Source organism: Argentina silus (assembly GCF_951799395.1).
Source record: "Argentina silus genome assembly, chromosome: 6".
Taxonomy (NCBI): domain Eukaryota; kingdom Metazoa; phylum Chordata; class Actinopteri; order Argentiniformes; family Argentinidae; genus Argentina; species Argentina silus.
Genome location: NC_139660.1, coordinates 10,940,933 through 10,962,587, shown reverse-complemented (window position 1 = coordinate 10,962,587; position 21,655 = coordinate 10,940,933). Strand labels below are relative to the sequence as shown.

The following is a 21,655-nucleotide window of genomic DNA, read 5'->3' as shown; positions in this document are numbered from 1 at the left end:
TAATTATCCCTTCTTTGGATAAGAGCTGCTGTGTAAGATCACAGCCGAGGGGGCTGGAGTGGGGTGGGGGAACCTCACTGATCCTGTGACAGTGTACCTAGTGTGAGCAGTATGACATGGATACGCCACCTGGGGGTTGAGACAGAGCAGGAGAAATGGGGGAGGGAGTATCAGGTATCTGTCACCTGACACCTGAGCCAAACTAGGTCACTGACCACTTCATTGTCACACCAGGTAAAACTGCCCACTATTGCACCTGTGTGTCCACTAATTTTAGGCGTTTTCATTAACATCCTTAAACCTGATTTGGAGGACAAAAGGCAAGTTCAACCCTCACTGGAAAGATTCCTTAGTCGCTGTCAACTTAATTCACCCAATTTATTAAACATTCTGCCCTGAAATTAGAAACGTCTCACAACTTGTAAAACAGCACAAAACAACATTAATTGGGTTCGGGTTAGGGTTGGTGGAGAGCCATCAATGTAGAACTGTAATTGCCTGTTACATAAAACTCAACTGAGGAGGTGTGCGTGCGTGTGTGTGTGTGTGTGTGTGTGTGTGTGTGTATGTGTGTGTGTGTGTGTGTGTGTGTGTGTATGTTTGTATGTGTGTGTGTGCGTGTGCATATATGCATGCATGAATTACAGTGATATGTAACACACCCCTCCACTTCTCCCTTCCCTCCTCCCTCTCTTTATCACCGTATTAGGAATGCCTGAGAGAGGCAGGCTGTGGCGAGGTGCTGCCGTGTATGTGAGACATGAGCGAGGGCTGAGCGCATGTTCTCACCTCTCTGTGAAGGAGCTAAACACGCTCTGAATACCCCTCTATGTCATCCTCAGAGCCTCTACTGTCAGAGGCACACCAACAGAATCAGGATCAGATTGTCTGTCATCTTTATTCCCAAATACTACATCATCACATACACACTGCTGTTTGTGCTCGGGAGCTGCTGTTTTTTTCCGGTGCTGTACAATAGCAGATATTTCAGATGTTATTCATTCACAAGCTCAACATTGTATTTCAAGGTCATTTTCAATATCAAGTCATGTTCCGTCAAAGCCTTCCATAAGAGAATGTACTATACTGTAGCCTCTAACAATGTAATAATACCTACCATGGTGTTCTGAACATGAATAAGATAAAAGCGTCTACCAAGCTGTGAGATCCCGGCAGCTATGTGATCAACAGAATGACTGTCACGCACTACCTGCCCCCTATTATACATTAATATTCATTCATTATTCAGTGTCATTTTTGTCTTAGGCTATGGCTGCCTCTGTAGTTTGAAAGGCCCACAGCTGTATTCTCACAGTTAAGAAGAGTCAACCTGAATTTCTATTGAAAATTATTTGCAGTTTGTCAAAGTAATTTGTTAGAACTCTCTCCCATAAAAGGTACCCTCCGGGACATTGTGATTAAAACTGCCTCTACCTGTCCTGGAACATTAAATATTAATTTCTGACTTCTGCAAAACTAAACTCATAATGATGTATTGTTTCTCATGATAAACACATACAGTCAGATTTCAGTTGAGAAACACTAAGAGAGTACAGATCAGGGTATTTTCACAGACCTCTCTATGACCTGTATGACTAAGCTCTCATAGAGAGTTCTCCATTGCACACCTGAGGTGTTCCTAAAGGGACCAAAATGTCTCTTAAACCTATGGGCTGACAAATTCAAGCTTCTGTCAAATTGACCACATTTTGTAAAAGAAAATGTGAGCTAGCAGACACTGCAAAAGTGGAGAGAAGTGAGGCATCAGGGCAATTATAAAATAATTGGATGATTAACATATCCTAGGCCTACCAGTAACCAATAAACAACAACGAGCAAAGAAAAACACAAGAAACACAACAACAGTTTGTGATCGTGTGGTGCCCTCTGGCGGCAGATAATGCACACACCCCCTGCGGAGAAATGCCTTTATTAGCCTAGTATTACACATTTGTAGGACAGGCTATTGTAATATTCAGAAATGCACCGATTATTATTTATTTATGATTCCAAAAAATCAGAAAGAAGACGCAGCTATATGTCGCATGGAGCGTACCGTACCTCTCGCTCTTTATTAAAACAAATATATTTAGCCTTCAACCCATTTCCATGTCTATCTCTCAATATTCGCTAATCGAAGGTAAAATTGTAAAGTAATTCTCATAAACTCATGTTATTCTTTTGAGGCAAGGGGACAGAGGGTAGCCTACACAAAGAGGATCTTTGTTGCCTTTTGGTATGGATGCCCAATTGCGCGTCAGTGGTGCAATCGCCCCGTGAACATGCTCCAATCACAGCGCGTAGTACGACCAAGGAAGGCGGGGTTTGATTCTCTTCGAGTCTGTGCGTGCACCGCACGGTTTACACCGTTGATTACCGGCGAAACGAAGCGGGAATTATTTGCTATCGATTCTCCAAAAGGAATTACGGCGACCTCCACTAATAAAAGCATATAGCCAATAGGGACCGACGATTTTACATGTTGACTGAGAGCTGTATGTAACTGAGGGGTCTGTAATACTGGACAATGACCACCATACCTGCGAGAGGTCAAGCTTTGGACAGGTGTGTTACCTGTGGAGCGCATGGAGGGCATATATCTCCAACCTTGAGTCTGTAGGCTAGCCTACTGATATTGGCAGTCTATGTAACTGGCTTGTGTGCCTAACTCAAGTTCGCATGGATGGATTCCACCCAGTGGTGGAACACAAAGAGCACGTTGGTAAGCATGCCTGCTGCCTCTCCGTGTCCACACCTCTCCGGCAGCCTCACCACGGCCTCTCCTTGACTGAGCTTCCCCATCTGAAACCGCATTTGCTCGGCTAATTCAAACCACATCACCATGAAACAAGCAACTGCTGGCTGATCTATCGTGGGACCCCAATTCGCCGCGTCTTTGTTGGTTACAGATCGGATTTGCCTGCGCTCTGGGTTTCCTTTGTTACGCAGCGTGGACAGCAGCAGAACGGGGTTTGGCGAAGCCCGCTATTGCGCTCAGCTGGTTTTTGTGGCTTGGTCGCGATGGCAGCGGGGCGACCGGAGGCGCAGGACCACCCGCCCGAAAACGGTTTCATGCCGCTGGAACAAACGGCCGTCAGGCTCCTGCCACACATCGACTGTTCTGTACTGCCGTCTCTCGGGGGATTTGGGAAACACCAGAAACAGCTCGTGGTTCTGACGTGGATACCGGCTTTATTCATCGGATTTAGCCAGTTTTCGGATTATTTCCTTTTGGCGCAACCCAACGGCACTTGCGTACAGCCTATTATTAACGGGAGTAATTGGACAGTTGGTTCTCTCCCGGTGACCGTCACGAACAGTGGCACGCCCGCGCCTTACCTTAGCGGCAATGGCACTGGCGAGGGAGACGGCGGCGGCATGCAGTGCGCGTGCAAGGACAGGAGGCTTGAGCTACAGACTGGACTCAGTGAAAACGTGGTTACCAAGGTAACGAGTGTGCTTCAGATACCATACCTCGATCCCTGGTTTCGTTGAAAAAGAAAGCAGAATGACCATCGACATAACCTAAAATTGCATTCGAATTCCAAACTGTGGCACGCAGGGGTGCCCAGTAGGAATTGTGCCCAGTACCATGGACAGCGTGCATTGCGCTGCACGGTGTAGCCTACTACATCGTGGCATACTGTACATTTTGTGCCAAAGTCTATTCTGTTATTTTGTCCCTAGAGCATTGCTGATAACCACTCATTTTCGAGCCGTTTTCCTTTTTCTTTCTCAGCTGAGCTGACCCTGTTTGACATGCTTATAACTTCAATTGTAAACCTATAGCCTAATCTTTGCCAGCTAATTTAATGAAATCCACTGAGGGCCTTGTTTAACACAATGAGTGTTGTAGGTCACTCTTCTAGATTGTAATGACACCAGGTAATGAGATTATTCTTTAACTCAGCTCCTAGGAGAGAATAAATGCATGCTATAATATGAGTCTGTCTAGCACCTAAATACATATAATGACATTACGATAACCTAATCTACTAGGTTATACAGACAATTCATCTATTGAAAATAACTATACAATATGGTCAAATGAGTAAACATCATCAAGCAGTGAACTGCTGTAGGTGAAGTTTGAGTGTGTGCTTGTGTGTGTTGCTTGCTAGAGAGTGTGAGAAGGGTAGGTGTACAGTAGGTTTAAGTGTAGTTAGGAGCCTACGCTGTAGTAGCCTATGTGTTGGTTTTAAGAGTATGTGTCTGTGAGTGTATCCTTCTGTGTGTGTTTGTGTGATGTACTGTGCCAGACATCTGTTTTCTCAGATAATGCTGGGTTTGAATAGCCCATAGATACATCCATTAGAGACTGTGTCCCTATCTCACACTACCCAGGCCAGTGGTAAATGTATCAATCATACCCAATAATCATCTCTCTCTCTCTCTCTCGCCCTATGCTTTTTAACACAGCTGGGGGCTCAGTGGGGTGTGAGTCACTGTTAAACAGCGATACTGTTTGCACTCACAGCTGCTTCGGTACTGCTGGACTCCTGTGAAATACACACACACACACATACACACACACACACAAACACACATACACATGCTGGCCATCGCTCAGGCCTCAGATCTCAAAAGCTGTTTTAAATTAACTTTGTCATTATGCACACTGATTTTTAATAATTGATACAATACACACAAGCACGCACACACACATCACACAGCACCTCCCTTCTTCTCCCTTGTGGTGCATGTCTGAATAGTACACAAGAGAGTAGGCCTACAGTATGTTTGCACACTCAAAATGCATATTGTCCTTCATGAATAATCCAAATATTCACAGAGAACGAGTCAAAGAAAGACGACAGAGAGAGAGAGATCAACAGTGCATCCAGACTCATGTCTCGCTGTGTTGTCACTCAGTGCACACTCCCATCTCCACACCCCCTGTTTGCCAACCCAGCGTTTTAGAATCCTTTAGATGTATATCTGTATATAGTATATCTCTAAGGCTCTTAGAAATGAATACTCTCTCTGTTGTGGAGTTTGCTGTGTAACATAATGCTGTCTTTCTCCTTCTCTTTCTCTCTCTTGGTGTGTTATTTCTTTATTGTTGCTACATGTTTGTCAACCCTATCTCTCTCTCTCTCTCCAGTGGAACCTGGTGTGTGACTCGGCCTGGAAGGTGCACATTGCCAAGTTCTCTCTGCTTGTGGGCTCCATCTTCGGCTACCTGGTGATGGGCGTCATGGCCGACTGGTATTCTGCATTCTCATTTTACTCCATGTTGTGTGTCTGTGCCAGTTTCAGACGTGCTTGGGTCTGCTGAGTTCTAATTCTATGGTGTCTTCATCCCCATTCCCTCCGTCATGTTTGGAATAGAGCAACATCTAGTTCTAGTGGGGGAAAAAATGTCTGTAGTTGTCAGTGGAATGTGCAGTAGCTATAGCAACAGAGGCTAAAGAAAAGAGCGGGCCACATGCCTGACCCACTGACCTGCTGACCCCTGAACCAGGGACCCATTGCCCTTGAGAGAAAGAGCTTGAAGGGAATCTGAATGCTCTCTTCCAGACCAAAGGACTAATCTCTCTCTTTCTCTTTGTTTCTATCTTTCTTTATCTCTCTCTCTCTCTCTCTCTCTCTCTCTCTCTCTCTCTCTCTCTCTCTCTCTCTCTCTCTCTCTCTCTCTCAGGTTTGGCCGCCACCCAGTGCTGATCATATCTGTCCTGTTTATGTTGGTGTTTGGTCTGAGCGTGGCCTTCTCTGCCAATGTGACCATGTTCAGCACCCTGCGCTTCTTTGAAGGCTTCTGTTTGGCGGGGCTCACTCTCTCCCTCTACGTGCTCAGTAAGATTACCTCCACTTCATGTTTTTCCCTCTTCGTATTTTCTGCTCTGTTTCCACACTGTCACAGTCTTTGACAGAGGACAGAGTTCCCTGGCAAATGTGGGGTGCAGCCACTTCCAACAGCAGCAACATTAGCAAGCAATGTATTCTTGTGGCCTCGTCCTTTGCCATAACTTATGCCTGCCACACACTGGCTCTACCCCCTAACTCCCCCACCCCTGTCCCTTTCTTTCCCCAGCTTTCTTTCCCCAGGACTGAGAGAGTCGTACATATATGCAGGGACAGGGGGTTCGAATTTGGGGGATGTTTTGTTCCTTACCGCAGGGATGCCTGATAAATCTCATCTGAGCTTCACGAAACCAAACAAACAAAATGGATGCCACTTAACTGTGTGATTTAAACCACTGGGTGTGGTACAATTCCACTGCAGTTGTATTGTATTTAGATGTGTGTTGTTTGAATGTTTGTCTCAGGGCATCAAACAAAGAGCTGTCTACAACCTCTTACAGTGTGTGTGTGTGTGTGTGTGTGTGTGTGTGTGTGTGTGTGTGTGTGTGTGTGTGTGTGTGTGTGCGCGCGTGCACGTGCACATGCACGTGCATGTGCATGTGCATGTGTGTGAGGTCATTGTTGCCAGGCCGTACTCTGAAGGGAGGCTGACAAAGCGTTTTTATTTTAGTCCCATCGTGCACTGTAGAAACTCTCTGGGTTGGCGTTTTTCACTTGATGACATTCTGTCTCTAAATCAGCATTTCTCAGAGTTCACTCAGGATAAGACCAGGTGACCTTGCCATGTCTCTCCCCCCGTCTCTCTCTCTCCACACACACACACACACACACACACACACGTGCGCACACACATACACAAGCACACTATGCTGACATGAGACTATCCCTATACTGCTGTTCGTCAGCTTTGGGGGGATCCAATTTTCCCCTCCATTTCACCTGAGCCATATGGGTATGCATGGATGCTGTGTCAGAGAGAAACATGTTTATACTGTATATGTACATATGTGTGTGTGTGTGTGTGTGTGTGTGTGTGTGTGTGTGTGTGTGTGTGTGTGTGTGTGTGTGTGTGTGTGTTAGAGAGAGAAACATAGTTTGCTAGGGCTTTGATGTGTAAAAACAGGGAGTTCTTCTGCAGCGGGTTGTCATGGTAAATTCACTCTGGATAGTAACATACTTTGAAGCTCCGATAGACAGGGGAGAAATGGTACATCTACCATGATAGGACATGCATATTCTTACTTACAATAGGGACACAATGTGACAGTGGCATATCCAATGCTTCAGTTCCCTATGATGACAGTAATGTAGTGACTGAATGCCATTGTGTTTTTGGTTGTAGTATTTAATCTGCCAAGCGTAAACCAAGCACAAATGGTTAGATGTAAACGCACATCAACCTCATTGTGTGATGTTGTATGTTTGTTGTTAGAATGGGTGGGATAATGGTGCATTGTTGTTGTATTGTTGTTTGTCAGGAGAGGTAGCATCTCAACACAACCAAACGCACAAAAGGATTAATGATCATTAAGAACAGCAGGCTGCCATGATAATAGGCTCTAGTGGGAATCAAGTTGGGACGTTTTTAGGAGGTATAATAAGATTGTTTGTACTCAACTACAGACACGCACACACACACAAACACACACACACACACACAGACACACACACAAGAGAGAGGATGGCAGTGTAAGAGGCGTCACACTGCTGCAAAACAGTATTGCGTCCTCACTCACAAGCTTACATGAGTCTCGAACCTGTGTCCTCTGTATTAACTCACTTGCTGCCAAAGGATTCTGGAACACTCACCACCTTGAGGCAAAGGATTGGCAAAATGAAGCATCATCATTTTTGGTCAATAAAGTCACCCTTGGCACTCTAGAATGTTGACAATTTGGGCAACTTTATTCACCTTTGGCACTAAATGCCCTCTGATGTTCATTCGTTACAGCAGCACTCTTAATCCCTCTGTGTTATGTGTGTGTCATGATTATGCCTTCATGCCTAAGGGACCAGGAAGGTGTGTGTGTGTGTGTGTGTGTGTGTGTGTGTGTGTGTGTGTGTGTGTGTGTGTGTGTGTATGTGTGTGTGTGTGTGTGTGTGTGTGTGTGTGTGTGTGTGTCTGCCTGCATCAACCTTTTACAGTCAAGAAGAGTTTGCTGACAGAGACATTTCTGTGTCCAACTATTACTCTCTCTCTGTCCCCTCTCCCTATTCACTCCACCCCTCCTCCCTTGCCCCTCTCTCATTCTCTTGCTCAAACACATATTGTCTCTCTTTAGCTCATACACACACACACACACACACACACACAATGTGTGCTGAGGCTCACCATCTCATGTAATTTTTTTTAGGCTTATTTTAAATCTTGGATGGGTCTGTTATCGCGCTGCCACACACACTGTATAATTACCTCCATCTGAGGCAGGGAACAGTGCTTATTTAGTACATTATTTTAAGACCTCAAGCTTTGAGTGCTCTGTGTGTGTGTGTGTCTGTGTGTGTGAATTGATTTGGCAGTGGTGTAAAATGAGTCTCGCATGGTACAAATTGAGAACCCACCTCAGGACTGTCCCATGAGCCCTAGTAGCATAAGCTGCAGTGCAAACTCTCTCTCTCTCGCTCTCTCTCTCTCTCCCTCTCTCTCTCTCTCTCTCTCTCTCTCCCTCTCTCTCTCTCTGTCCCACTCTCTCTCTCTCTGTCCCACTCTCTCTCTCTCTGTCCCACTCTTTCACACACAAACACAGGTGCCTTTTAGCCCTGGCAGCTGCTCTTATCACCCCTGCTTGCTCTCCGACCTACCACACGCACACACACATGCACTCGCGCACACCTCCCCTCCCCCCCCACACACACACACACTCCCATGCACACCCTCCTCCCCCTGTGTCTTGCTGTTTTATTTAGCCAATTATCTCCCTTGTCTTCCTGCCCCAGGCAAGGTTAGAGAGGGAATAGACACTGTGAGTGGGTGTGGGGGTCAGGCTTTTGTTATGACAGATTGGTTTAGCCTTTTTCAGTCTCTTTCCCTCCCTCTCTCTCTTTCTCCTTTCCCTCCCTCTGCCACTGATCCCTCTTAGGCTGAGACAGTGAAGTGCCTCCTCGGTGAAAGGAGGAGGGGAACAGGGGCAGGCTGAGGGGGTGGGGAATGGTGCTTTGTAGGAGGGTATAGCCACTCCAGCCCAGATGAACAGTGGGAAAGTGGGCATGAGGAGAACAGGGGAGGGGGAGGGGGAGAGAGGGATCAGCCTGGGGAGGACGGGGGGGCGGGGGGGAGGCAGTGAGGTAATCAACACAAGAGGAGCCTTTCTCCCTCTCAGCTGGAACAAAAGGTCCTTGCCTGAGTCAGTGTGTGTGTGTGTGTGTGTGTGTGTGTGTGTGTGTGTGTGTGTGTGTGCGTGCGTGCGTGTGTGTGTGTACGTGCGTGCGTGTGTGTGTGTGTGTGTGTGTGTGTGTGCGTGAAGGGGGGGGGGGGGGGGGGGGGGGCGGGGAGAGATTTGAGAGTAGATGAGGATTTCCCACAGGAGTCTGCGAGACAGACATATCCCAGATGAGTTGAGGAGGGTTTTTGTTTTGTTGGGGGGTTGCCTGCTGATGAATTGTTAGGGGATTTTATAACAGGTCTTTTGATGGGGAGCAGCACATGAAAGTGTGCTGAGAGTAATACATCCCTTCCAGAACCTGCTATCTGTACACTGCATGAGCATTGATTGAGGGTTGGGGAGGGTTTGAGGGTTGGGGAGGGTTTGAGGGTTGGGGAGTAGCTCCAGGCAGGTTTCAGCTCTGATTTTGATTCTGTTTTGTTTGGACTGAGCGACCTGTACTCAGTGGACACACACACACACACACACACACACACACACACACACACACACACAGTCACACACAGAGTAAGAGAGGGCTTAAGGATGAGTCAAACTGGAGGGTCAGTTTAATTTCCTTCCTCTTTGTCTGGATTCCTGGGGTGGGGGGCTGGGGAGAGATGGGATTGGGGGGATTCTGGAGGCATCAGTTGATTCCCAGTACTCATAAAGCCTGTTTACACAGAGGCCCGTCCCGGTAATTTACCGGTAATCTACTATTATTGTTGTCTGTGTAACCTGGGGTAGGGCATATCGCTAAATCTTTTACCTGTGGCAGACCTAGTCATGGTCCTGGTAAAAAGCCGATCAGGGGTCTGTGTAAATGGGGCAGAGGTGAAATGTAGGTATGCAAATTTACATTTGAATTCTGGTCTGTCCTCTGCCCCACCTCCCCTTTCCACAACTCTCCCTTCCCACTTTACCTGCATTGCACTGATGTGTGTAAACAGGGTGACCAAGGTTAATCAGGATAAATCAAGGTATGTGTGTGTGTGTGTGTGTGTGGGGGGGGGGGGGTTGTATCTGTTGTAGTTCTATCTCAGATGAAGGAATGAGCAACAGCTGGTGTGATCAAGGGAACAATCAAGTGAACAAAGCGAACAATCAAGTGAACAAAGCGATCAATCAAGGGAACAATCTCCAGCGTCAGAGCAGAGAAATGCTCCAACCTCCAATAGGAAGGACGCAGCTGGGGTGTTGTATACCCTCAAATCATGTTGTTTGTGCATGTGATTGTCTGTCCATGATACATATCGTACATCAGTTGCTATTAACAGATTAAGATAGAAAATACAGATACAACTGAGAGATCATTTACATGACATTTCACTTCATCAGACCCTGTGGTGCCAGCGGACACACTGCTGTCAAGGACATTCTGGCCCTGAACATCAGCCAACAAGCTTAGAGATTCATCAATAAAACATGAAAGTATTGATACAATTAGAAATTATTCAGTGGTATGATTAGTCATATCATGTAATATACTCACACTCTACACATGTGATCACATGTTGGTTATACACATTTCTAAATTCCCACCACATTCTCCATCACTGCTTCTCACGCTCTGTCCCTCTATGCAGTCCCTTCTCTCTCTTCCTCTCACTTTATTACTCTCTCCGCCACCCCTCTCCCGCCCCCCCCTCTCTCCCCCCCTCTCTCTCTCTCCCCCAGTAGTAGTAGGGTTTATTATTATTCTTCTAGTGATTCAGCTGATGAATGGAGGGAATTCTCTGTATTCTAAGGAGGGGGGCTCATTTGTATTCTGCCCCTCTCCTTCTTTCTTTCTTTCTTTTCTTTCTTTCTTTCCCTCCCCCTCACTCTCCTTCTCTCCCCCTTGCTCTCCTTCTCTCTCGTCTCTGCGATGGGAAGTAACAGTACATGAGCCCCCCCTCCACTGGTCACCTTCAAATAGACCTTGCCATCTGGGCCTGGCCATCTGGACTGTACCATGGGGTTGCCAGTAGGGGGGTGAGATAGGAGCCCAATCAAGCAAGTGAGGGAGGGTAAATGTGAAATGCTTACCAAACCCTTGAGAACAATGGTAGTGTTGAGGTTTGACAGATAGCTAGGTTCACTGGTGGTCAGCCGGTGTTTAACTAGTGTTATCTCAGAGGAAATGGAGAGGTGTTCAATTATTCATGGAGGGAAAGGGGTGTTGGTGTCACTGTTTAGTGTTAAATACACTATACACACCTCAAGCACTGACACATTTTAGTATGTACACACACACTGGGCTGAACTCTAGACGACACTGATAGGGGACCTCTCCACCCTTTTCTCTTTCTTTTCTCTCTCTCTCTCTCTCTCTCTCTCTCTCTCTCTCTCTCTCTCTCTCTCTCTCTCTCTCTCTGTGTCTAGGGATCGAGCTGTGCCTGCCAGTCTGGCGTTTCTCCATGACAATGGTGGCCACTTTCCTGATGGTGGGCGGGCAACTGGTGATGCCAGGAGTGGCGGCGCTGTGTCGTGATTGGCCAGACCGTGATGATTGGCAGGTCCTCCAGATTATCATCATCTGCCCCTTCGTTCTGATGCTGCCCTACATTTGGTGAGGAGCCCCACCCACTGAGGGATTCCACTATGCTGTGGGGTTAGAGAGTCTTGGTCATCAGGGCCAGGCAATGGCTTGTACAGTAGGCTACACACTGCATGCTCTGTTTACGCGCTGGTCTAGAGACAATACTCACTTTCTTTTACTACCCTTTGTTCTCTCTCTCTCTCTCTCTCTCTCTCTCTCTCTCTTTCTATCCATCTTGTCTTTCTCTCTTTTTTCCATCATTTCCTTCTTTCTCCTCCACTACTCACCCTCTCTACCTTACTCCCTCTCCCGCTCTCCCTCTCTTGCTCTCTCTCTCTCTCTCTCTCTCTCTCTCTCTCCCTCTCTCTGTAGGATTTTTCCAGAGTCTCTGCGCTGGCTCCTTGCCACCCAGCACTACCGCAGGTCTAAAGCCATGATGCTCTGTATTGCCAGGAAGAACCAGGTGGACCTGACAACAGAGCCCAACGGGATCCTCTCAGGTGAGAGCGATGGGGCTAGGATGAGTGAGGTTCATGGAGGATGAAGGAGGAGTTTGATTCTTACCGTTCTGCATAGCTTAGGAGAATATGGCTGCTACAGTGCTTCTTCTGATGAAATACTGTACAACCTCTGGACCAATAGGGGGCATTTCGACCCCTTGAACTGGAAGAATCTCTTCTGACCATTTATTCTGATGGCATAGGCTGTTGAGCATGCACTACCCACACCATTGTAATTGCCATTGACATTGATAGGTCTCTGGTTTCATATGATGAAATGTGTATGTAATGGAGTCACACACTCAAACACACACACACACACACACACACACACACTCCCCCACATTGACATGTAATGAGCAGTTTATTACTGTGGGATCAATGAAGTGTTTTGACTCATCATGTAAAGACTTGTCGGATCTTATTGGCCACTATTCCTAGTGCTAGTGTGTCCCTTACTCCCTTATCTCTGCTCTCTCTGCCTCCTAACTTCTCTGTGATGTGTGCTGTGTTGTCTCTGCCCATCTCCCAGTACAACTGGATCTGAAGATAACAAGCAGGTGTTGCCTTGGTAGGATAGTCCAGTGGGTGTATGGATGTCTCTGTGTAGAGGTCCCATAAGGCTCTCTTAGAGGGTGTGTTGAGTGTGTGATGTCCCATAGCGACTTTCTCGTTGTGTCTTGACAGAGGAAAAGTCTCATGGCGTGTGTGTTTATGTTTCATCATCATCAGAGCTGGAGCAAGAGCTGCACAAGAAGCCCCAAAGGACCTGCATCGTCAAGATGATGAGCTCCAGGAACCTGTGGAAAAACATTGTGGTGCTGTGTGTCAACTCGTAAGTGTGTGTGTCTGTGTGTGTGAATATGAATTACACATGAGCTGGTGTCCCTCGAAAGACATGAAGGCAAGGCTACATCTCGACATTCTGTGTGTGGGTGTGTGTGGGTGGGTGTGTGTGTACGTGTGTGTGTGTGTGTGTGTGTGTGTGTGTGTGTGTGTGTGTGATTGTGTGTGTGTTTGTGTGTGTCCATGCAGGTTGGCATCCAATGGCATCCACCACTGCTTTGCCCGCAGTATGAAAGACCCAGAGTCCCAGCAGACAGCGATGTTTCACGCAGACTACTACACCATGGCGGGCATCGCCGTGGCAACCTGCCTGGCCCTGTGTCCAGCGGTGGCAATCATGGGTCGCCGCGGTGGACTGCTCACCTTCATGATCATCACAGCCCTGGCATCACTACTACAGCTGGGCCTGCTCAACCGTGAGTACACTGCTAAATACTCTAATGAGAGACTGATAGGGACTGTACTACTCTATGATCAACGCATAGCTCTTAACAGTATTCCATCATGTTCTATATAATAATATATGCCATTTAGCTGACACTTTTATCCAAAGCGACTTACATTGCAGTGAGTGCATACATTTGAGTATATATGGTCCTAGCAGGACTCAAACCCACAACCTAAGCATTGTTAGTGCCATGCTCTACCAACTGAGCCACAGAGGACCACACGTTCTGTCTTTGTTATAGACAAATGACATAGTTAGATAATGGACATGCACTCGTTCAGAGACATCTTTATGAGGAGGATTCCCTCTCCTGCATCTCTTCTTGACCTACATCTGCTCTCTAGTCATTATTTCAAGCCTGTCTATCAGCCAGAGGGACAGAGAGAGATACTGAGTTCTCCTAATGGTCATGCTCTGCCTCATGCTTGTTTGAATGGGTCTCCACTGCTCTCTAATCTCATTCTCCCCTTTTGTTCCCCCCCTTCACCATCGTCTCATGTTGAATCCAGTGTTTGGGAAGTACAGCCTTCGCCATGACACAGGTACAGTTGGACTTCGGCAATCAATCAAGAAATCAGACTTCATTTCTATACAATGCGTTTTACAGGGAAAAATAAAAACACAACAATATAAAACCTGAGGTAGCTAATAAAGGTATTACAGCCATAGCAGTTCAAACAGTAAACACAAAGATGAAGAGGAACAGCATTGAAATAGAATTGAATGTGCCTCTCAGGAGCATTGCTGTGGGTTGCAGTCTAATCGGTTAGGTTGATTCAATGACTGTCGAAGAATTGTATCAGTCGAATTAATTGAGTCATAAAAATGATATAGTGATGACAGGTTGGTCAGTTAATGTCTTCTCCTCTCCATAGTCCTGAGAGACACTCTGAACAGAAAGTTCTCGGTGGCGTTCTCCATCATCGGCATGTTCTCCTCCCACGCTGTCAGCACACTCAGCATCTTCTTCTGTGCAGAGATCACACCCACCGTCATCAGGTGCGTTGGACTGCATCTACGCATGCACATAACCACACACACACACACACACACACACACACACACACACACACACACACACACACACACACACACACACACACACACACACACACACTGGGCTGTTGGTGCCATCATGTGGTATACTCATACAAGCACATGCATAAACTATTTTGTATGTACCTTTCTACTGTTCTAAATGGTCTTTGTCTGTCTATTCTTCTCTGGGTGTTAGGACTGGTGTAACCTCTCAATGCTGGGCCTGTTGTTCCTGACTCTCCTCTCTTTTGTCTTCTCTCTCTCTTTCTCCTTGTCTGCAGGGGCGGCGGGCTGGGCCTGGTGTTGGCCAGCGCTGGCTTTGGCATGCTCACTGCTCCCATCATGGAGCTCCACAACCAGAAGGGATATTTCCTGCACCATGTGATCTACGCCTGCTGCACTCTGCTGTGCATCATCTGCCTGCTGCTGCTGCCTGAGCCGCGTGGCCAGCCCCTGCCAGAGAGCCTGGCCGATGGAGAGAGCTTTACCCGCCAACCCCTCCTCCGCCCCGGGGAGCAGCACCTCCTCCTCACCAAGCCCGACAGAGACTACTCCCGTGTGCACGACACACCGTTGCACCTCACCACCACAGGGGGCGCCACAGCCGCAGTAGCCACCGCTCTGGCAGCGGTGCCTGCTTCCTATGCCTACGCCACTGGAGGGGAAGTGATCAGCAACAGCACAGTCAACGGGGTGAAGGGGTCGTAGCAGCCCCTCTGACACACACACACACAGGACAGGCCTGTCGAACTGTATCACACATGGTCTAATTTGGTACTATGGGTCATTTAATCAGGCGTGCGGTCCTGCTCGAAAGCTTAGCCAGTTTTTAAACTTTAAACCTCCCAGTGTTCTGGTTGGTTTGTGGATACTTTACCATCATGGACATCAAAGACAAAAAAAGACTAAGGCCTTATTTTTCAGTGGAGCCAGAGGAGCTTTAATGAGTGGTAAATCTATGGTGATAGATTTAGATCTAGTTAGTTGGTAGAGTAGCAACTATAACTCTGTCTTTGTCTATGAGTCAGTCCTTCAGGTCCTGCCCAAGAACCGGATAGGCATACTCTTGAAAGGGTCTCGTGTCTGTGCATGTTATTAAAATGAACTGAAAGTTTTCACTGGTTTTGTGTTCGCACTGAGGAGTGGTAAACTCTTGAAAAAGAGTGGTTTGCTAATCCCGGGTCAGCCGTATAGGAATATTCTCTGTTCGACTAAGATATTCTCTGAGTTTTGCACTAAAATTCAAAGATGCAATCAGTATTTTGAGAGAGGGGTTATAGGGAGCTGTGCTCCTTTGGCTTGGTGCTCTGCATTAACAGTTATAATGGGAAGAAAAATCCTTAGGTCAACTTACAGAAGGAACAATTGACAGAAGAAATGTTTAAGTATGGATCAAAGTCAAAGTCACCAAATGTAAACCTTTGATCTCCTTTTTGCAGCTGTGTAGTGTTTGCCAGCCAACTCGTTGGGTGAAATGTGATGGATTTATCCATGGATTTTCTTCTTCTATGATATTAGGCCCTCTGTTAAAAGTCCAAATTGGCACTTTATCCTATAGAAGTCAGTGTAAAGACTTTGAAAAACTGTGAGAATTACCCCCATGTATGTGGTGAATGATGGCTGTCTGCACATTGTGAATTACAGCCGGAAACCTCAGCAGCCTGTATGGCTACAGAAACAATGGGTTTGAACCTTTTTTAAGTTGTGTAAAATTAAAGATGCTGAGTGTTGAGTGGACAATATAGTGACCAATTACTATTGTCTCTTGAAACATCACAGCATATTAATGGCTTTATCACTATGGTTCTTTTCTTTTAAAAAACCTGTGCAGATTAACGCTGTTCAGGCAAGATTTAAAAGAACATGTCAGTATTTATTTTGCCAAGGGCATTCTGTTGCTTGAAATACCTCCTTATTTAGTTAGCTAATTTTCACCTTCTTCATCTCCTTTCCTGACACCTTGGTGTTCTCAGCACAGTGGTAATGTTCGTAGTATTGCTGTTTTTAGGATTTGTTTCTCTCTAGCACGATCAAATATTGGCTGGCCATGCCATAAAGCACAATGTCTATAGAGGTTTTAAAATGGTTCAAGTTTGTCTAAATTAGATTAGAGCAGCTAGGCCTGCTTAGAGTAACAGTGACAGAGTATGTTTGTATATGACCTCCCTATTCTTCAAATGATTGAATCCAAATATAAGGTATGTATTTATGTGCCAGTCATTGTTAATGTATGGACTATCAACATTACTTTTTATGTACTGTACTATGCACATCAAATAGTTTCATGAAACATTTTTGTCACAAGATGTGCATAGTCAAAGGTCCAAGTATACTCTACCAATGTCTACCATGACACTACATATTTGATACAAATGGCACGTTTTGACATAAACACCTTGCATTGTTGATATGTTAGCCTTTACATGTTTTCAGCGATTACATGTTTTTTGGGGTGGAAATAACCATGAGTGATTGTCAACCACTAATCTCATTTTTTAAGTGTTATTTTTAATATGACGCACTTGTACATAAGCCATAAATGTTGTTTTGATAATAAACCACTTAATTTATTGATTATGTCAATAAATGAACACTTGAGGTAATGTCTGTAGACTGAGTTTGTGAGTGTATGCTAATTTATGTAGGTCTGTGTCTGTCACTGTCTGAAGTATTTCTATTCAGAGAAAGTGATAGAAAAGCTGGAGCCCACACAGATTTGTCTTTTCTCCATTTTACTATTTCCATACAAAACAAAATATCTATAAAAGGGAATGTTAAAATTTCTCAGGGTGAATCTCCATCTCCTTCTTAATCCTGTTTTCTACCAGGAGTGAGAGGTTGGAGTTTGTCATCGGGAGGTTGTAGCTCACAAACACCTGCTTCTTAGTCCTCTTGGCTTAAACACAACAGGAAGCACAAAAAGGAGAAAAGAACAAATATTGTTATTTCAGACTGACCTTGTTACTTTGTCATAGTTAAAGCTTTATTCTGAAACAAAAGTAGCATTGTTCAGATCAACATGCCAATTAAATCATTGTATTTATGAATGCATAATAAAATTACAAAAATCTGTAGTGTGCAGACCTGACCTGGCAAAATCTGTTTATACATCCAAATGTAAATATATATAATGTGTGTGTGTGTGTGTGTGTGAAAGAGAGAGAGAGAGAGACAGAGAAAGAAAGCGTGTAGTGTGAAGAGAGTGACCTGTCCTATGGTCCTTTCACAGCCTGATTAGGTTAAATTAAGGCATGAGGTATTATTGGAGCGCATCGAACCTAGGCACAGTAAATTATAGCTACCAATCAGGATAGAAGAGTATTCAAAAGGGTACACACTTAATCTCTGTGCCAGAGAAGTCGAGGTGGTGTCCGATGGGTCCCCCAGGACTAACGTAGATAACGGCATCGCATCCTAAAGAAAGACGGATCCATTCAGCAAGTAAGGTAATAGCTAGTAGCACAGCATGTTTAGTAGCATTGCATTCATGCCATTTGTTCTGAGGCTGGAGCGAATTTAAGTCAACTAAGCGACCTGTGCCCAGCAGGACATTATAACAAATAAATAAGCCATCATACGTACAAATTTGCTGCTCATTGAAACGGCCAAGTTAGACAACACTGGACTCGAGCCAACCCAAAGGAAAAAGCCCCCGTTTAGTTTCATGACATGAAAGTGCACAGTTTGCTCCACAATCTTCTCGAAGAAATCGTGCACTGTAATCGCATCGCCGCCAGCTCCATTTTCTGTAATGTCCATGTTGTTTAACTACAGTATGTGTAAGATTGAATACGGCTAACGTTAGCTAAATGACTAGACAGGACCATTCATCTTAACCATTTCAACTCATGTGCGTTCGTAAACATAGTCACTTCCTGGTGTCTGAAAATCCGGAAGGCAAAAGCAATCGATGAACTGTTCGTCATACCGTTCAATCATTCAAACACTATAAAGCCATGACAAGCGAATAAATACACAACACTACAATACAGTGTAAACTGGACACATCAAAATACAAAGTGTGAAATTTATTGTACAAAACCTATTATATCAATGTAATTATCTGCAATTTTTCATTTTCAATTTATGGCAAAATACATAGTGTTTCTCACAAGGATGTTGTGGTATTCATTGTGGCTCACGTAATTAACTCTGACTGGTATTACTGATTCATCGACCAGGCTCTAATTGATGATTGGTGTTGCTAGTGGTCCTCATCCTTCATCCATTCTTAAAGACATGACCAGGGCCTGAAGGCCTCTCCCTTGGATATGTCTGTCACTCGCTCAGAAAGTCCTCTACCAGCTTGTTAAATTCCGCAGCAAACCTCAGGTGCAGGTTGTGTTTCCCCTTTGGCATCAGGTGTAATCTGGAAAGAGAACATACTGTTACCAAAAAAGTGTACTGGTATACTGGCAGTGGTCTTGACAATGTTATAGTGGTTGTATTGATGTAAAGATAGTATTACTGTACTAGTGGTTGTGGTTGTCTTGTTAGAGGTAGAATAGAAAGTCTTTCCAGAGGTCAGGAAAGTGGACAATAGGAGAGGATTTATAAATCGAGGAAAGCGAGTTGGGGACTGGGGGTGTGTGGTAGCTCACCGTGAGCCCTGGATGTGCTTGAGGAGGTACTGTGGGTGGAAGCTGGGCACCATAGGGTCCTTCTCCCCGTGGATGATGAGGGATGGGCAACTGATCTGAGGCAGCAGCTCCATACAGATACTCCCTAAAACAAAGGACATAAGATGATATTTAAGGATCTTCAGCAAAGATCTGTTTTGTTTGTCATCTGAACAGGCTAAACCAAAATGTGTAAAAAGGTGAAGATAATGCTGCTCTCACCCTCTGGGTTCTGTGCAAACTGGCCAATCCCATCCACCCAGTCCTCCCAGGTCTTAGTGAAGAGCTTTGCCCCATACATATCCTCCATGGGCTTCCTCATCCTCTCACTCCACTGAGAAACATCCCGGATCGCTGAGGACACAGACACAGAAACACATGCACAAGCACACACAAAGTTGTTGACACAGTCCCACATAGACACAATCAACCACATAATGTGGCTAAATGGCCCCTCACCGTTGTAGATGTTGACGTCCTGCTGGGAGACGTAGGCGTTGGAGCCCCACACCACCATCTTATTGATGAGAGAGGGATTTTTGGCTGCTGCAATCAGAGCAGTGATCCCTCCATCACTCCAACCCAGCAGAGAAAACTTAGAAAAACCCAATGCCTGACAGAGAGACACACATTCAAAGATAGGGAAAGAGGGAAAAACACATTGGAATGACTGTCATTCTGACACGAGGATTTTACATGATAGTTATAAGGGGCAGCAGTGTACACATGTATCTCAACTGTTCTGCAAAGTAGCCTAGGTAGAGGAAGCATTATCCTGACCAAACGTTGCATGGCAAAAAAACTAAACAAAAGCAGAAGTGATTTCTGATTGCTCTGACCTGCATCAAATCAACCCCATCCTTGGCGTCCCTCTCAAAGAACTCCGGAGGGAAGTCTCGCTCAGGGGGGCGAGAGTGTCCGTACCCACGGGGGTCCCATCCAACCACGGTGAAGCGCTCCTTATTCAACAACTTCAGCTGAGGCCCAAAATCTGTCTGGGCACTTCCTGTGACAGGAGGCGGGGAGGACCACACAAAACAGTGATCTGTACTGCTGTCATAAGCAGACATTTTTGTCACGTGACATAACCCATATTGTTGCTGTGTTGTTACCCAGAGCTCCAGGGAGCAGTAGAACAGCATGCTCTCCTCTGCCAGTCTGCTGGTAGAACAGATCCACACCATTCACATGTGATCTGCCAGATATCATTGATGTGCTGAGGCCAAACCAGACAAACAGAGCCAAAATATTAATTTAATTAATCATTAGGCTACTGTAATGTCAAAGTTGTTCAAAAAAGAAAGACAAATGTCTATGAACAGTCGGGGGTAGGAAAGCAGGGACGCTGCGCCATCTCCTGTTACTAAATGGAACTACTGCATTGATATTAATGTATTGTTGCATGTAAAAAATGATTTGTGATAGTGTTGTAGAAAACAGAAAAAAAAGCTTAGTATGGCCGGAAAATGAAAAACTCTGATGATGATGTAGACTTGGAGCAGTTTGCATCACTAGTGTATACAATTGCTAGATATCATAGCAAACGCCTTGCGTACAATATAGCAACAAGCTGATTTTACATTTGATTTGTTTACCAATAGTGCTGGACCCCCTTCGTCGCTTTTCTGATGACAGCATTGTGGTATGTGCGAAGTCTTCCTCCCCAAAATAACAACGCCATAGTTGGCAACAGTAGCTAGTTTTCACGTTCGGTAGGACGCGTTTTCATGACTTTGACACGATTGAAAATTATTCACAATAAGTAACCATTTAGGTTTTTGTGGATGTTAGCTCTGAGGTCCTGATGACACTTTCGTTTCAACAACCACAGCTCGCGTGTGTGATTCCTGGCGAAAGTACGGAAGATAACCTTTCACTAGCTGAATTACTTCAAAGTTTGTGCAATTTGTCACAGCAATAATCAAATAGCCTATATCAACTATGCTAGTTTTTCCCCTGTACTTAAAATGCAATCTTGAGCTTGGCCGAAATGTATTCAATCATCTGCCACCATGTATTCGAATAAATTGTCATTGAATACATTCATTCATTGGCCGACTTTCTCAATACTTTCTCGTTTTTCTTCTTCTGCATATCTAATTTGAACTCTCCTAGGTAAATTACCTCCATTTTCCATTCCCCTCTATTTTTAGAGAAAATCTCCTCTCTTCCTCATTTCATTTCCTCAAATCAGATTCACCTTTACCCATCCCTGCCTCCTTCTCACCTCCCACATGACTCACAAATCCCCTCCTCTCACCAACATCATACTGTACATACCCAGGGCCTGGGTTTCCTCCCCACCCCCTTCCTAGCCCTACACCCCTGTTAGCACAAACACACGCATGCACGCACGCACGCACGCACACATACAAACACACACAATGATAAACATGCACACATCGACCACACATCCATTTAATGACAACACTAATTCATGTCACTAAATCCTGATACATGATGTCCTTATGTATAGGGTGCACCCCATGGGCTTAATGTCACCTGTGACCCATATT

The 21,655-nt window shown here is 45.4% G+C and overlaps 3 protein-coding genes across 3 annotated transcripts; 1 reads left to right on the top strand and 2 right to left on the bottom strand.

Annotated features, from left to right (window-relative positions):
- Positions 1-3,021: 3,021 nt before the first annotated feature.
- slc22a23 (solute carrier family 22 member 23) lies at positions 3,022-15,406 on the top strand (the record flags this gene model as incomplete). Its single annotated transcript, XM_083671229.1, has 10 exons — positions 3,022-3,447; positions 5,105-5,208; positions 5,642-5,796; positions 11,532-11,718; positions 12,061-12,188; positions 12,921-13,023; positions 13,224-13,450; positions 13,992-14,024; positions 14,358-14,481; positions 14,802-15,406. 10 exons carry the CDS (start codon positions 3,022-3,024, stop codon positions 15,226-15,228), a joined length of 1,914 nt encoding a protein of 637 aa, XP_083527355.1. The 3' UTR covers positions 15,229-15,406.
- Positions 15,407-17,235: 1,829 nt separating this feature from the next.
- On the bottom strand, positions 17,236-18,390 carry psmg4 (proteasome (prosome, macropain) assembly chaperone 4). The gene is made up of 3 exons (XM_083671767.1): positions 18,103-18,390; positions 17,859-17,934; positions 17,236-17,416 (listed from the first exon to the last, which is right to left on the bottom strand). Exons 1-3 carry the CDS (start codon positions 18,277-18,279, stop codon positions 17,295-17,297), a joined length of 375 nt encoding a protein of 124 aa, XP_083527893.1. The 5' UTR covers positions 18,280-18,390; the 3' UTR covers positions 17,236-17,294.
- Positions 18,391-18,514: 124 nt separating this feature from the next.
- Positions 18,515-21,302, bottom strand: bphl (biphenyl hydrolase like). Its single transcript, XM_083672069.1, has 7 exons — positions 20,735-21,302; positions 20,252-20,355; positions 19,979-20,145; positions 19,599-19,752; positions 19,362-19,493; positions 19,122-19,245; positions 18,515-18,889 (listed from the first exon to the last, which is right to left on the bottom strand). Exons 1-7 carry the CDS (start codon positions 20,818-20,820, stop codon positions 18,799-18,801), a joined length of 858 nt encoding a protein of 285 aa, XP_083528195.1. The 5' UTR covers positions 20,821-21,302; the 3' UTR covers positions 18,515-18,798.
- Between the last annotated feature and the right edge of the window lie 353 nt (positions 21,303-21,655).